Source organism: Ciconia boyciana, chromosome 12 (assembly GCF_034638445.1).
Source record: "Ciconia boyciana chromosome 12, ASM3463844v1, whole genome shotgun sequence".
Lineage (NCBI taxonomy): Eukaryota > Metazoa > Chordata > Aves > Ciconiiformes > Ciconiidae > Ciconia > Ciconia boyciana.
In genome coordinates, this window is record NC_132945.1 from 7674379 (window position 1) to 7691089 (window position 16711).

Here is a 16711-nt window from a genome sequence, read left to right on the forward strand (position 1 = left end):
TAAATAGCATGCAAGACCACCCTTTTGATGTAATTTAAAAAAACCCTTACTATAAATCTTTCCTAATTTAAGGGAAGATTCTTATCTGCCATGTAAATATAGTTGCAGGAGCTTTTTTTGATAGACTCAACAAGTAAGAGTCATGCAGCAGAAATATGCATCAGAAATTAAAACTTACTAAAAGGAAAACAAGACAAGCCTCTCTACTTTCAGTAAAAGTGAACCATAAACCAAAACCAGTAGCATAAAAACAAATGATATATATACATGGTTATATGGCACATTATACACTTATTTACATAATTAGGTACAATATATAATAATTCTATACACACTTTTTATATCCTTATATCGTACATACCATATAGCATATAGTATATAATAGATAATATATGATATATAATATACAGCATGTAATATATAATGATATAATCATTATATCATTACCTATAGGTCTTGCCATCAGAGGAGAGGGGTTTTACTGTTAAATACAGCTTGGCTACTGCCACCACATCCCACACCGGCCCCAATTCCTCCATGGACCCCTGCAGCAAAACCCCCTTGGTCCCACCCAGCCAGGACCTCACCGCAGGCTGGAAAACCCTTGGAAAACCCACGGAAGCGCCGGGACGGGGTCACAGCCCCGTATCACTGATACAAAAGCCAAAGCATGTTGAACTACAGGCTCGCCTAAGACACAGCGCAGCGAGCGTGGCCATCAGTGAGAGACGTGGTTAAACATGAATGGGAGCTGGCGTATTTATCTCTGTTGCAAGGTATTCAGATGAATTTTTCCAAACGGAGAGCTTGGAGCAATTACATTAGGAGATGTATAATTTGGTTAGGCTGACCTCGGAATGGAATAAAAAGCCGCTGATTTCCATAACGTCGGCCTCCGACGCTCGGGGAGGTCAGGGAACGTGCAACGATACACAAAACAGTTTGGGAGTAGTTAAGCCGGGGGATTTGCTGGGACTTGCGATGTCGGGGCAGATTTGGAGGGAACAGGGAGAGCATCCGGGGAGGTTTGGGGTTCCCGCCCCGCGGGCTCTGGTCCCCCGGGAGGTGCAGCGTGCCCGCTGGCTGCCCGGCAGGGACCGGTGAGCTTTCCCCAGGGAGGGGATGACCAGGCACTATCTGAAGCTGAAAGCATCGCTCCTCTTTGGTGGGCTCTGGGAGAATAAAGGCTGCCGCCAGCTCCCAGACAGGGATGCACAGGCACAGAAGCGCAGAGGCACTAAGGAGAGCCGTGACCTGTGCCTACCCATCGCGGTGCGCATCGCAGGCACAAAAAAGTGCTGAGTTACAGTGACCTCCCAAGGAGAAAGCAAGACTGGCAACACTCGCTGCGAAGTCAGCCTTCCGACTAGTCGAGCATCATCGCTGATAACGCTTTAATTATTATCTCTGCTGAAAATAAGCCTTATTTCAACAGCCTGGCGTGTCTCAGCACCGCAAACTTTCTCCAGGTTAGAAATTATCTCCTTTTTCTTCCCCCCCCCTGCTCTATACACGGTATTACTCAGAAGCAAGCCAAATCCCTTCCAATTATGTATCATGACGTTTCCCCAGCGTTACACTAGAGCAAGGCCCTTCACTTCTAAATGGCATGGTTTATAACAAATTGTCTGTTATACCAGACAGAAACTGATTTCCTCAAACCCAGCATATTAAAGTGAGCACATTCATTCTGGTTGTAACACACAAAATGTGATTATAACAGACACTTTGGGGGCTTTTTAAGGCTAGCGGAGTAGAGGAGGATAAGCTGGAGGGGAAGAAAGAATTGACAAGTAGAGAAATGACAGAGAAAGAGGAACAGCCACGCTGATTTCATTTCTTACAAAACAAAAATCTTTGTGTGTTGTAGAAATGTGCTTTAGTTAACACCGCCAGATAGCCAGAGCAAAAACTGCCGGTGCCGCCTGAAACGAAAATTGCTCTATTGTGCTTAGAAAACCATTTCCTACAGTGCGGAGAACGCTTTCCAGGTAGTAAAAAGCATATCTGAAACCAACAGGGCCTTATCCTGCAACTGTTGCTCACTCAAATAATCCCTGCTGCCACGAGGAGCCCAAACGAAATCAGTGTGAGTGAGGATTACGCAGGAGTGTATCAAGGTTGGGGGATTAGACCAGGATTATCACTAAAACCAGTAATTCCCCATCTTACTGATGGCGGCCACCAGCTCAGGAGGCGGCGGATCACCACGGGCACGACCCCCCCGGGGCTGGACCCGGGTCTGGGAGCTGTGGGACATGCGGGTCCCCAGGGGACTCGAGTTCTGCTGCATCGGTGGCTGCTCCACCTTGACCTTCTCCAGTGGGACCTACCGAAGCAGCACCAGAGCAAGGCCATGCCTGATCCACACCCTGCTTACGGTGTAACGGCAGCGCTGCTGCTTCCCTTCCCTGCCGCTGCCACAACGGAGCCATCCCAGACCCCCAGAGAGAGTCAGTCCTGAACCTCCATGCTAATTCCACCTTTGGACGTCCAACCTCTCAAACAAGACTCGCCCGCTCCCATTTCACGCTTCCTCGCCTCTCCCGTGCTGGGTCCTGCCAGGGACCGGCCACCACTGCGGCCCCAGGCGAGACCGAGGGGCAGAGCAAGCAGCCGAGCCCCGTGGGATGCTCCCCATCCCGGGGCAGCACACGATGCTTCGGCACTGTTTTCCAAAGTGGAGCAGATTTTGGATGTAAAACTGTCTCTGAAACACAGATGCAGCCATTACACGCACATTGTTTTCTTTTAAGACCATGAAGTCAAAATCCAGGCATGTAAGTGTTACCCAAGGGTGGCTGCTCTACATGCAAGTCGTGTCCCAGGGATCCTAAAGCTCAGCATTCAGACCGGTTTCCACACCACCCCAATGCAACGTGCATTTTTATCAAGGAAGCTGCCTAATGGCTCCTATTAATTTTGATTTTTAATCTCCTGGTACAACTTCCAGTAATATACATGCAAAACCTGACAACAAGCCCTTCTGGTTTCAAAGCTGACTTCTCCTCCGGCTCAGCAGGAAGAAAAAAAAAGCCCTTGGCAGCAGCAAAGCCTCTGACCGGCAATGCCCTTGCAGCTCCAACATGTCCCACTCTCCCTCCTGCAAAACAAGCCAAAATACTAACGGGGGCCAAGCCTCCCGCTGTCAGCCACGATCACCAGAGCTGCTCGCAAACGCGTTTTGCCATCGCTGCCTAGAGCCACAAGGATGCTAAAAGGCCATGGGCAGGAGTCCCCGAGTGGTACCCTAGCACCCAAGGGACTACCGAACCCCAGCAGGGCCGGAATCCCCCCGGGACATTCCCCGCTGCCTCCTGATGCTCTCTTGGCAGCCATGCCCTGGCACAAGCAGAGCTGGCAGCCGATCCCGGCCCCCACCCAAAGGAAAAAGCTTTTCAAGGGTTGTCTCAAACTTTTTTGCATCCTCAGAGCGGGGTTGCAGCCCCCGCAGATGCCGCTGTTTAATCCTTTCTGGATCAGCGGGGAAAGGTGGGGAGCACTGACGAACCCAATTACCTCTGGCACGGCACAGCAGCACCAGCCCCAGACCTGCCACCGCATGTACCGCTGCCACAGTGCAGAGGAAACAGCTCCTGAAGCTCCACAAACAACCCATCCTTGGGGACTTTTATTTCAAGGTTCCTGACTGTTAAAGTAAATGAGCCTCACATTAAAGACCAGCTACATTGCAAATCCACTGCTGCTAGGACCGCGCGCATCTGCAGAGGCAATCGCTTACTCCCAGACACAACCATCATACGTTAAGCAACACCGCCAGCGACACGTTTACCTCCATATTTTATCTTTTATCAACCGATGCTTTGCCTTCCCATTAGGAAAAGTCACTCCCAAGTGAAGCAGCAGCGATATCTCCCCGATGCTGACACCTCGTAAAGGCTCCCGGGGGAAACGCCGGCGGCCTCGTCACTCGAGGTGCTTCAAACCATTCCAGACAAAGTCCCGCTGGATGCACTGCAGGGAACAGTTTGGCTCTGGAAACTCCAGACTTGGGCAGGAATTTAATTTATTAAATCATCATAACCTGGAGGTGTACCAATAGCAGGCTTTATAAGCATATCATCGCACCAATAGCACCTCCTAAGGCAGCGATGGGCTACAGTGGGTATAGGGCTGCGATGCTCCTCCGTGGAAGCATCTTTTAGGGATTCTCGGTGTCACCCTGCGTGCCAGGCCAGGGCTGTCACTCTGGTCACTGCTGAGACTCCTCACACTCAGGATTTTTAGGAGCCAGTTGAACCCACACCACCAGCGGGATAACTTCCCTTGCAACAGCTGGAAGCATTACACAGAGGCTCTCTGCCAAAAAAAAGAAAAGTTCCCACCCTAAACCAAACTTCCAAGCAGCTTCCAGTTGGGATTTCTCCTCCCCGTGCCCTAACCCTGCCCTTTTGTCCAAAAGCATCCCCAGGGAGCGAGCAGACCCCTGCCAGGACATGCTGCTCTCCTCAAGAGCACCCACCCCAGAGCTGCTGGTCCCTTAGCAGGACTGGGAAGCCGCCAGCTGCCCTCCTGTGTGCTCGTGGGGCTGCTGGAGAGCACGTTTTAAGCTGACACTCCATGGCACTCGTTACAAGAGACAAATTTATTTCTCCAGGCAAGGTATCAGCTCTTCACAGTGCATCCCACCTGCACGAGTGATGGGGAAATGGGGCGAGCTGGAGGCACAGGGAGAAGCAACAAGCGTCCTGGCTCCCTCACACGAGGATGCACAAGGCAGGGGGGCTCTTTGGAGAGCCCATCCTGCCGGACCCCAGGCTAACTGCTGTGTCAGGGAGGAACGTGGGCAGCACTGCTTTCTGCCTGCACCTGCCTGTTAACTCTATCAGCTGAGCTATGATGTTCCCAATGGTCCTTCCCTCCTCCCCAGCACCGCAGACCTCCCGCTGCCGGCACGCACTTCTGGCTAATGACGACGTGTGATGGATTTTATGACTGAATTTTTCTGTGGCAGTGAATCACAGGCTGACAGAGTGCTCCACTGCTCGGTGCCCTCAGCAAGGCACCAGGCAGAAACATGCCCGAGACCCGTCTCCAAATGACACAGCTCCAGGAAGGCAGGAATTCCTCATCGATCACTGCCCCCAGCATCCCAACAGCTTTGGTCACCCACAACCTTGGGATGCGTCCCCCAGGCAGCTGGGCACCCTGAGCCCCAGCTGGTACTCCGCAAAGAGCAGGGGCAAATCTGAGCATCAATGGCGATCCCCTAATACCTGAAGGGTGGTGTTTCCCACCCCTGGCCTGCCCAGCCACAGCACAAGGAGCAGGTGGCTTCGGTAGCAGCTCTTCTGCCTTACTTGACCAGAGACAGGCTTATCCCAAACTGCTCCCATCCAGACTCAGATGCAAAGTCCCTGCCTCTCCTCATCGGGACATTTGGGAGCAGCAGAGCCCGCTCAGCTCTATGGCTGGATACATGCAAGTATAATATATGAGTGCCTATATCCAGGTCATTCCCATTCAGTTATTGCTAAGAAACTCTATTACAGCTTTTAAACCTACACCAGAAGTTAAATCGAGCTTTAATTCTCGGGACCAGCGCTCGCTTGCCCCTGACATACCCTCCCAAACGCAGACAGGCTCCCGGCCCTGCAGCCACAGGCGGCTGCACTGGGCTGTGCTGATGCACCCATGCAGAAGTTGCCTCCTCGCAGCATCTCAGCAGGTAACCTTGAAAAGGCAACGCCGTACGGCAAGGAGCCTGCACACGCAAGGGCAGGAGAGGCTCAAAACGCAGACTGGGCAGACAGCGGGTAAGTGCCCACGACCTGTCACGGAGATCCCGACAACCCCCTCCCGACCGCCTGGTCATTAAAAGCTGCGCCTCTGCTTTGAGCAACCAGCATTTGGGCTGGGAGCACCCCAGAACTGGGCTGACACCGGTATGCGACCTCTCGGGAGCTGGTTCTGTAGCCTTAGCGGAGGTTAAACACCAGGGTTCAACGAGCGTTTTGCCAGTACAAACGCTGCAGCATCGGGCCCGCCGGCACCAGCCCTCTCCAGCAGCCCCGCAGACTCTCGCAGAGGGCCAGGCTCTGCTCTCCATAGCGCAAGGATAAATCTGAAGCAGCTCCACTGTCTTCAGCAGCATCGTTTTGCATTTACACCAGCACACTGAACGCAAAACAGAGCAAGCCATAAATATTTTAGCTGCTTTTTCAGCTTTGTTATTCTGTTCAAAGCAGGAAACATGACAAACCTTTGATTGTTTTCCTTAATACCAAACAATAATTCAAAGAGAGACAAACAAGCAACATTAAATGATGCCTGTGATGTACAGGAAAGCCGATGAATTAGAAGAACCTGATGAGGACGGCGTGGATCGAAGCAGCCCCTTTCCCTGCCTTCGGCAGGTACCGCGCATCCCTTCCACGCCGGCCGGTGCGTGCCCGTCCTGCACGGCGAGGGGACAGCACCGGGCCAGGCGTATGGGCGGTCACACCGGGGCATCCTGCGCTGCCTGCATCCCCAGCACAGCCCGCTGCCTCCAGAGCAACAGCCACCAACACAACCTTTTAAAAAACTCCTGTGAAGGCGACGAGTGTCTCTTCCCTTGACATCACCACAGTCAAAATCCACTTGCAAAGCAGCCACCTCCAGCCTCCCGGCAGCACGGAGGCAGCCTGGCCTGGCCGGCCATGCCGGAATCCCTGCCTGAGCGCTTCTGGGGGTCTCTGCAGTGTCTGGGGGTGAAACATCCACGTGGCGGGGCTGCCCCAGAACCCACAAGCGGGGTGCCCGCCGCTCCCCCCTGCCTATCCTCCGCTGCTCCCTCGCCCCGGGTGTTGGACACACGGAGACCACCACTGCCTGTTTGCTCGACACTCGTTTCAGCAGCGCTTATACCAAGAGACCCCCACGCCGCGGTCCACGTGCAAACCTGTTACCGATGCCCCGGGGGCGCGGGCTGCCCACCCGCACTCACCTCTGGCAGCGGCATCCCGTTGATGATGAGGTCGGGCTGCTGGGGGCTCTGCCCCGTGAAGGTGTGATGGTAAATGTGGTTGGAGCCGGCGTTCCTGTTGTTCTGGCTCTCCACGTTGAGGAAGGTGCTTTCGGAGCGGCGGCAGCCCAGCGGCAGGGTCTGCTGGTGGTAGTCGAAGTAGTTGAGGGATGAAGTGAGAGAGGAGCAGCTCACAACGTTCATTTTATCTGTCTCTTCCACATCCCGCGGTACCAAGCGGATATCATTCTTGCTGATTTTCTTCTTCTTGCTTGATTTCTTTTGGTGCCCATAGGAGTATTCTGCGATTCTGGGGGACAGAAGGAAAATGACTAGCTGAGAGCATCCCGAACCCTGCCCCGCTAAATACACATGCAGAAACCCGGAGGGCTTGGCCCCCATCTCTGTGTAGGCTTCTTAGTCATGCACATTACGTCATGTTTTGGGTCTGGTGGCACAACACGGTCTTTAGCTTATTTTCATATGTATAATGCTTTCAGGTCAAATATGAAAAATAATGGGAAGGGAGAATGCCTCTGTTTTTCTCTAGTGTTTATAATTGCTGATATTTAGTTACTAGGAGTAAAGTCCAGCCTGCAGAAGAGAAAAATGGAGATGTTAAAATCCATGAACTGAAAAGGGTACCTGCATTCATTTCCATGCATAATAAGGATTTTAAAAGTGATTTAATTTGGTCCCCGTAATGAAAATTCAAAATGAATAGCGGATTTTTTTTCCAGTTCATTTTCCATAGCAGTAAATAAGGCAGACCCAGAAGCAATCCTAGCTGGCAAGCTCTATTCTCTCACACTCCAAAGGCTGTTTGTTTATTAATGCTTTATCCACACTGCTGGTATTTTGACTATCTCCTGATAATACCTGATAACTCGAAATCTTTTCTCCAACTGCATCCTATTCCTCCCTCGCCCCCCCAATACGCACACCCCCTTCTGCTGGGAAACGCTTTTGTCTTCTAGAAATTGGAGAACAACAACTGTGTTTTGCAAAGAGAAATGATCCTTTTTGACCTTTTTTTTTTTACTGCAAGCTTGTTTTTCTCTGCCTTTCTTTTCCCTTTTGCTTCCCACCTGCCAAAAGAATCAACTGATGAAGTGCCTTGAATGCCTTCTGCAAAACACCGGAGGAAAAAAGTTATCGTAAAACACCACCCGAGCAAATAATGACAAATATGACTGCACCTTGCATTAACCGGGTGTGCTCGGCTCAGAGTGACTGTGGCCACAGTCCCTCTTTCCACAGGGAGCAACACAGCCCCAGCCAATGCCCCACAGATGAATCTGTGCATGCACAGCGCTGGGCAGCTCGGTATTTCCCAGGGAAGCACATCGAATGCTACCCACAGTCAGAAATACACATTTGCAAGTCGGGACTTTGCTCCTCTTCTTGTTATGATAACAGCATTAAAAAAAAGAAAAAAAAGAAAAAAAATCCAATAGCTGCAACAGAAATAATGGGATGAATAAATAATACAGTTTATCTAGAAAGGCAAATATTGGACAAATATTCTTGTTCCAGAAAGCTAATTGCCTGAGCATGAAAATGCCACCAAGTCGAACAGCTCTCATATAACCTTATGTGCCTCATAAATTAACACATTTTATGAAGACTCTCCAGCAGCTGTTGCGAAGAACCTCTAAAATAAGGCACTGGCAAAGCCTGAAGGCACGCACCCAGTGTGGGGAGAGGGTGCCCCATGGTCACAGCTGCTGCTGAGCCTACCTGGTGCTTTTCTACCCCTGCAGCTGACTTCTCCTGCTCAGATGCACACTGATAACAGCCCGTGCATCCCCCTGAGCGTGCAAATAAATCAGCGGAAGGCAAGGATTTCTGTTGTGCCAACAATCTATATGCTGCTGACTCGTCTAACAATGCTTGATGAAGCTTTAATTGTTTTGTTTACCTAAATGTTTAAGTTTGGCAATGAGAGAGCCCAATTATTTCCTGCAGGCATTCATTTTGCTGTCCTTTCTCTATTGACCAATTATTTAATTAAACTGCACTTCATTAATGCCTAAGCCGTCACAGTAAACGCAGGGCTTATACATATGTGTGAAGCGGTTAGGGGCACCACCACAACGTGATTTTTATCCATTCAGGTCCTATTCTTGTTTAATGGGCCAAGCTGGCAAGAAATCTGGTATATGAGCTTTCACTTGAAGCTAGACATCCCATAATACAGCACAGACTGACCTTTATTTGCAGATGATTTTTCCCCCATCGAGCAAAAAGGCTTATAAACGCACTTTACGCTGTGAAAACGGGGTGTAAAAACCAAACTCTCCGGCATTATTTCTGCGTAAATAAAACTTCAAAGACCACACATCCCCCTGCGCCGCAGAATTGCCGGGGGCCAGCGTGCGTTTCCAAGGTAGAGCAAAATTAATTTCCATCCCTCCCCTCCGAAACGACTCGGTGCCGAAGGAATGGAGAAGTCATGGCTATTTCACTAGTAACAGGATTAAACCATTTATGAGGCATTGCAGCTGCTCTTTTATGGCATCTGATTGATATTCATGTGTGGTTAGCATTTGTCTCCTAACTTGTGTAACACAGAGAATAGTAAAAGAGAGACAATAATCGCCGGGCTGTTACATATTCAGGGGACTGGATTTCCCCTATCAGCCTTTCAGCGGCTCCGGGCACGGGGCTGACCTCCCCTCCGGCATTTCGGACCCAGGAGCACGCATTCAGCCAGGGCAAAATAACACAGCGCTGCAAAAATCCTCCCTCACCCCATCGCTCCCAGCCCAACCGCCGTGCCGGGTGCTGGCGCGGCGCATCGGGGGGAACCGGATGATTTTCACCACTATTTTCTCCAGTTGGCCCCATCGTCAGCCGTGGCGAGGAGCCGCATCGGGCACACAATAGCTCTTTTGAACGGCGAGCGAGGGCTTACGGATGCCACTGCGGCCGCTCGCCCCGTCTGCTGCGGGGATGCTGCGGTGGGCTGGGGGGCCTTCCCCCCTCGCGAGCCCGGGGAGCTGCACTGGGGACGGGGGGCTGCCCACGGGAACCAGCCATGCCGCTGTAAAACTGTTCTCCCCCCTTCCTGCGACGGAGCGCGTAAAATCAGGGATGCTGCAACAGATTGTCAAGCCGCACAATCAAGTCGATTTGTTACTCGGCATGGATTTCTGCTCTCCTCCCAGAGAACAATTTTTTAACGCTTCGCAGGCAATTTCTTTAGAGGGCCATGAACCTCACTTTTGTTCCCAAAGCAAATTTAACACCACCCCCCCAGGTATACAGCAGCAAATGGAAAAGTAACTGTGCCGGCAATAATCAAAGCAGACCCGGCAGGTGCACAGAAACAAAGATGTCTTTACCTGCAGTTATAGGTCCTGATTTCCTTGTTATCCCTTTTGCACTTGACTGCCACAAAGATCATGGTGACAAAAAGAATGGCTGCGATAGACCCCAGGGCAATAATGAAAATCAGGGAGAGGTTAACAGATCCTATGGACTCCTGGGCATCCAGGGCTGGAGACAGGTATATCAAAATCAAGGCGGAAGCCGAGAGAGACGTTTTTCCATGGTCGTGAGCCACCACGATCAGCTCGTAGGCTGTCTTTGCGTTCTCCCCAAAGGCTCTGGTGGTCCTTATCTCTCCATTGACTTGGTCTATCTCAAAAAATCCTCTGTCTCCTTCCACCATTTCGTAGGAAAGTCTGCCATTTTCACCCTCGTCATAGTCGTCTGCCTTGACCACCGTCACCAAGTAGCCGACCCCCGCGTTCCTGGGGATGTACACCTCCGCGGTCCCGTTGACAAGCGGCGGGGCCGTGATCACAGGGGTGTTGTCATTGACGTCCAGGACGATCACCCTGACAGTGGCATTGCTCTGCAGAGAGGGATTACCCCCATCTTTTGCCAAGACCTTGAACTCGAAGGCCTTCGTCTGTTCATGATTGAAAGACCTCAAAGCATAGATATCTCCAGAGTTGGGGTTGATGGAGACATAGGTGAAGACAGGCATGTCCCTGACTTGGGAGGGCACAATCTGGTAGGAGACACTGCCGTTGAGGCCCAGGTCAGGGTCCCTGGCCGAGACTGAGAGGAGGTAGGCCCCCGGGGTGTTGTTCTCCTGCACGATGACCTGGTAATAGGGCTTGGAGAAGTGGGGATGGTTGTCATTCTCATCGGTGATCTTGACAGTGAAGGACTTGGTGGCCTGCAGGGAGGGGACGCCATTGTCCTTGGCCTGGATGGTGAGGTTGTACTGGTCCCTCTGCTCCCGGTCCAGCCGCCCGTCCACCAGGATGGTGGAGAAGCTCTCGTACTCCTGGAGCCGAAAAGGCACGTTGCCCAGGAGCTTGCACTGCACCCGCCCGTTGGCCCCAGAGTCGCGGTCCGACACCCGCACCAGAGCAATGACGTACCCTGGTGGGGCGTTCTCGCTCACCTCCACCAGCTCACTGTTGACAGAGAGCAGGTTGATGAGGGGCGGATTGTCGTTGGCATCCTGGACGCTGATAGTCACTTTGCAATGGGCAGGGATGGAGTTAGGCCCCAAGTCCTTGGCCTGCACGTCCAGCTCGTAGACGTGACCCTCCTCGTAGTCAATGGCACCGCTCACCGTGATGAGGCCAGTCTGGGGGTCGATTTGGAAGAGCTCCCGGGCCCGCTCAGAGACGTAGCTGTGGAAAGAGTAGAGGACCTGGCCGTTGGTGCCCTCGTCCGGGTCGGAAGCGTTGAGGCGGATGACCGGCGTACCCGGCGGGGCGTTTTCGGGCACACTGACGGTGTAGGCCGGCTCCTCAAAGAGCGGGTTGTTGTCATTGGAGTCGATGACGCGGATGCTGAGCTCCACCGTGCCGAAGTTGGGCGGGTCACCACCGTCCAGCGCCGTGATCACGTAGCTGTAGTGGGACTGTGTCTCGCGATCCAGGCTCTTCTCCACCACCAGCTCAGCAAAGCGGGACCCATCACCCCGTGTCTTGGTCTCCAGCCCGAAGAGGTCGTTGGGGGTGATCTCATAGCTCTGCACACCAAAGCTGCCCGAGTCCGGGTCATAGGCACTCTCCAGCGGCACCCGGGTGCCGGGGCTGGCCGTCTCCGAGATTTCCAGCTCGATCTGGTCGGTGGGGAAGCTGGGCGCATTGTCGTTGAGGTCCTTGATCTCCAGCTTGATCACGCAGATCTCCATGGAGCTGGACATCACCTCCAGCGAGATGACGCACTTGGGGCTCTGCCGGCACAGCAGGTCCCGGTCGATCTTCTGCTTGGTCACCAGCAGCCCCGACCCGGGGCTGATGTCCACCAGGTGGGGGGCCGAGTTGGAGACCACCCGGAAGGCAGCGGGCTGCCGGGGGTCCAGCACGAAACCGGCGTCCCGGGCGTCCTTGGCGACGTTGGCGATCACCGTGCCGGCCCGCTGCTCCTCCTCCACCGAGTACTTGAGGTTGACGAGGGCCCCGGCGCCGGCCCACAGCAAGGCGGCCCCCAGCAGCGCCGGGAGAGCCCCCATCGCCGCCGCCGCCCCCTCCGGCCGCCGCGCCGCGCCGCGCCCCGACGGCCGCTGGCCGCCCGCCTCAGGGGCCCGCCGCCCTCATGCGGGCAGCGCCCGCCGGGCTGCCCCGGCGGCGGCGGGCGGGTGCGGGCACCGGAGCCGCGGTCCCCCGCGCCCACGCCAACGCCGCCCGCTCAGGCGCTCCGAGCCGGCGGCGCCGCGGATGGGCCGGGCATGGCGTGGGGGAGCGGGAGCGGGAGCTGGAGCTGGAGCTGGAGCGGGGTGCCGAGCCGTGCCGCGCCGCGCCGAGCCGAGCCGCGCCGAGCCGAGCCGAGCCCGCTCCCGCCGGCGCTCGCTGCGGCGGCCGCACGCCACTGCCCGCAGTCCGGAGCGCCGGCGGGCGGCGCGGGGGCGGGCAGCGCGGGGGCGGGCGACGGTGAGTTGCGGCCAATGGGCGCTCGGGGGCGGGGCCGGCGCGCCGCGCCGCCGCCAATGGGGCCGCGCCGAGCCGCGCTGCCGGCCGGCGGGGCGGGGCCGGGGCGGGGCCCGCGGAGCGGCGCGGCCGGGAGCGGGAGCGGGGCGCGGAGCCGCGCGGGGCGGCGCGGATGGCTCCGCCGCGCCGGGAGCCTGTTGCCCCGCGGCGCCGAGCCCGCTCCGGTGCCCGGGAGCTGCGGGCGGCACCGGGGCTTTGGGGCGCCGCGGCAGCCGCTGCGTGCCCGCGGTCACCGGCGGTTCCTTCTTCAGCGGCGCGGAGGCGCACAGGGCGGCGGCGGGCCCCTGCGGACACCGGGCCCCTGCGGGCACCGGCGTGGGCCGGGCCGAGGGGACCGCCGGGTCCGCGCTGAGCGCCCCCAGGCCCCTTCAGGCGCTTTCCCTCCGGGGCAGGAGTGAGCCCGCCGCGCCCCGGCTGCACCCTACCCCACCCCGCCGGGCAGGGTCCCCCGGGAGCCGGCGTGGGAGCCGGGACCGCCAGGCTTTCCCGGGCGGCTCCAGCCCCGACAGCGCTCGCTGCTCACTGCTAATGACTGGAGAGAGCACCGTGGTACCGTCTTCTCTTAGAAAGGAAATAAAACTTCCATTGTCCGTGTGCCGGTGCCTTACCTCGGGTGTCCGCGCGTGGCACGCAAGTTCCCGGGGTGTAACTAAGGGGGGCGCGGGGAAGGTGTCACCGTGCCCCGGGCACGGGGGCGGGGCTGCCCCGGCGGGTTGCGGACGCGCTGCCGGCCGGTGCAGGCGGGGCGCTCCGGCGCTCCGCTCGGAGCCTTTCGGCTGCAAACTCTCAGACGCGCCGTCCCGCCCCCCCGCCCCGAGGTTAAAAGAGGCTCGGTCGGCTGCCGGCGCGTCCCTGCGGCAAACCGCCCCGGGAGCCCGCCGATCGATAGCGGCCAGCCGGCGCCGCGCGGAGAAGGCAGCGGGACGGGGTGCTCGGCCGCAGCCGCCGCGGCACGGGGACCCGTCGGGGCGGTGGGCAGCGGGAGCCGACGCCTCGCCGGTGCAGCCGCCCCGCGGGCACAGCCCCGGCGCCCCGCGGCCGCGGCTCCGTCCCCGCCCGGCCCGCCCCGCCCGGCCCGGCCGCGCCGTCGGGCCCCGCCGCGCCTTCCCAGGCACAAGGGCGCCATCTAGCGGCCGCCGCGGGGAGGCGGAGCGGCCGGGACCGGCCCGCACCGCGCACGGCGGAGCCGGGAAACCGCCCGGCCCCGGGCCGGCCCCGCGGTGCGCTGCCTCGGCGGCTCCGGGGCGGCACGGCTCGGCCACGGGCTGGGCCAGCCCGCGGAGGGTGGCCGCGACACCACCCCCTCCAGGGACACCAGCCCCGTGACGACATCCGTCCAGGGACACCACCCCCTCCAGGGACACCAGCCCCGTGACGACATCCCTCCAGGGACACTGTCCCCCGTGACGACATCCGTCCAGGGACACCACCCCCTCCAGGGACACTGTCCCCCGTGACGACGTCCGGCCAGGGACACCACCCCCTCCAGGGACACCAGCCCCGTGACGACATCCGTCCAGGGACACCACCCTCCAGGGACACCAGCCCCGTGACGACATCCGTCCAGGGACACCACCCCCTCCAGGGACACCAGCCCCGTGACGACATCCCTCCAGGGACACCACCCCCTCCAGGGACACTGTCCCCCGTGACGACATCCCTCCAGGGACACCACCCCCTCCAGGGACACTGTCCCCCGTGACGACGTCCGGCCAGGGACACCACCCCCTCCAGGGACACTGTCCCCCGTGACGACGTCCGGCCAGGGACACCACCCCCTCCAGGGACACTGTCCCCCGTGACGACATCCCTCCAGGGACACCACCCCCTCCAGGGACACCAGCCCCGTGACGACATCCCTCCAGGGACACCACCCCCTCCAGGGACACCAGCCCCGTGACGACATCCCTCCAGGGACACCACCCCCTCCAGGGACACTGTCCCCCGTGACGACGTCCGGCCAGGGACACCACCCCCTCCAGGGACACCGCGCCCCGGGACACCCGGGGGGATCCCCGCTCCTCCCCGCGGCACACGGGAGGGCCGCAGGTCCCTCTGCTCCTGGCTGCCGTGTCCCGGAGCGGGGGGAGCACAAGCCACCGGAGAGAAGGGCCCTTGCCGGGCCTTTCTTCCCCTCTCCGGGAAGCAGCAGCGTGGGTCACCGTGACCCGCGGGGGCGGGACGCGGGGAGGCGGCAGGTGGGGACGGTGCGAATGGGCAAACCCTCCGCTCCCGCGTTCGCGAAGTCTTCCTTGGAAAAATTAATTCTGATGACTTGAACGGTGCCATGTGGATTGAAAACCTGGCTGAAGGCTCATAAACAAAGGGTAATTAGAAACAGGGGGAGGTGTTTATGGGGTACTGCAGGGATCTAGGTTAGGTCTGCTCTCCTTTAATACCCTCATTAATGACCTGGAAAGAGGGAGTAAACTACACATTAATGAATTTGGCAGATGATGCTATATTGGGAGGTGCTGTGAGCTCCAGCAAGCATAGAAAATTAACACAAAAAGGGCCTAGTGAGATTAGAAACATGGGCAGGAAACAGCAAAAGGAGCTGTGCCTTGGACAAATGTAAGGGAGTGCAGCTGGGAGGCAAATGCACGTACGAGCCGACAGCAGAAGGGGCAACGATGGCTGAGCCAAGCGGGCAGCACCGCACCGCAGCTGGAGTGACACCCCAGTGAAGGGCCTGCGGCGAGGGGGACAGCGAGGGGGACCCAGGAGGCTGCCGAGCATAAGGGCAGCAGGGTCAGATCGGCCACTGGTGTCCGAGGATGGCGTGGAGGTGCTGGGAGGCTCAGGTGTGGCTGCAGCCGGAGCGCGGGCCTCCCCCGGCACAGATGCGTTGGCCGCAGTTCAGAGGGAAGCCACACAAATGATCAAAGGCGTGGAGAGAATGATTTCTGGAGGAAGATTAAAAGGCTTAAATATATATATTGCTTGGCTAAGAGCTGTCCATGGGGAGACAAACTAAGAGCCTTACAGATCTGGTTGGTGTAAATAGAGAGGGAGGGAAGGAATTATTTAATAGAGTTCAAGGGGCATCACCAGAAGGGATGACAGGAAATAAAGAAATGGAGCATTTAGGTTGAATGTCACAGGGGAAAAAATCCCCTCTGCTGACAGCAAAAATTATGAGGCTGCGACGTGGTTCCCTGGAGGAAGAAAGTTCTGTGGCTTGAGATATTTAAAACCAGACAGGATCAGTCTGAATATAAAGGCGGCTGGGATGAGCCACTGGCAGGGGATGTGCGGAGGAGCGAGAGCTGGGCAGGGACGCACCTCATTTTCCAGCTCTTTTTCCTCTGAAATATTTCTTTATATATCACATATATAAAAGATCTGCATTTTTTATTTATTGCATATATGCATTTCTGCTGCTGTAAAGGAAATCACTGACACGATGGATGCTGTGCCAGGCACCTTGTAGCCGGGCAGGGCTGAAAAGGCCCTGAAATTGGAGAAACTTCACCTCTGTATGGTTATGGCGGGGGATTAGAGGGTGGTTAAGTGACTGGCACGAGGTTGCTGAGCAGGTCCATGGCAGAACCCGATGTTGATGGCCCTGCACAGTGTGACGTGCCCTGGAGCACGAGGTCTCCTGCAGGTTTGGCTTCTGTAGAGTATCTCTCGTATCTCAATGGCTTTCTGCAGGATGCTCTCCAGGTGACCAAGGAGAAGCCAGGCCATGGCTGGCCAGCTGCATGGCACCCGTAACCTTGGTTAACGCTCCATCCTTTCACCCCCAGCTAATGCTCAGTTTGCCAGAGGCTGTGAC

The 16711-nt window shown here is 56.7% G+C and overlaps 1 protein-coding gene across 5 annotated transcripts in view; it reads right to left on the reverse strand.

Annotated features, from left to right (window-relative positions):
- Positions 1 to 12863, reverse strand: part of PCDH19 (protocadherin 19) — a 60037-nt gene extending 47174 nt beyond the window's left edge. For 2 of the 5 annotated variants that reach the window (XM_072877533.1, XM_072877532.1), the window contains exons 1-2: positions 10315 to 12862; positions 6950 to 7277 (exon numbers count right to left, since the gene is read on the reverse strand). In XM_072877533.1, the coding sequence (XP_072733634.1) occupies positions 6950 to 7277; positions 10315 to 12455 (2469 nt within the window). In that variant the 5' untranslated portion in view covers positions 12456 to 12862. Of the gene's footprint in view, positions 1 to 6949; positions 7278 to 10314 lie in introns of all 5 variants that reach the window. The other 3 variants (XM_072877529.1, XM_072877530.1, XM_072877531.1) reach the window with 3 other exon arrangements.
- Between the last annotated feature and the right edge of the window lie 3848 nt (positions 12864 to 16711).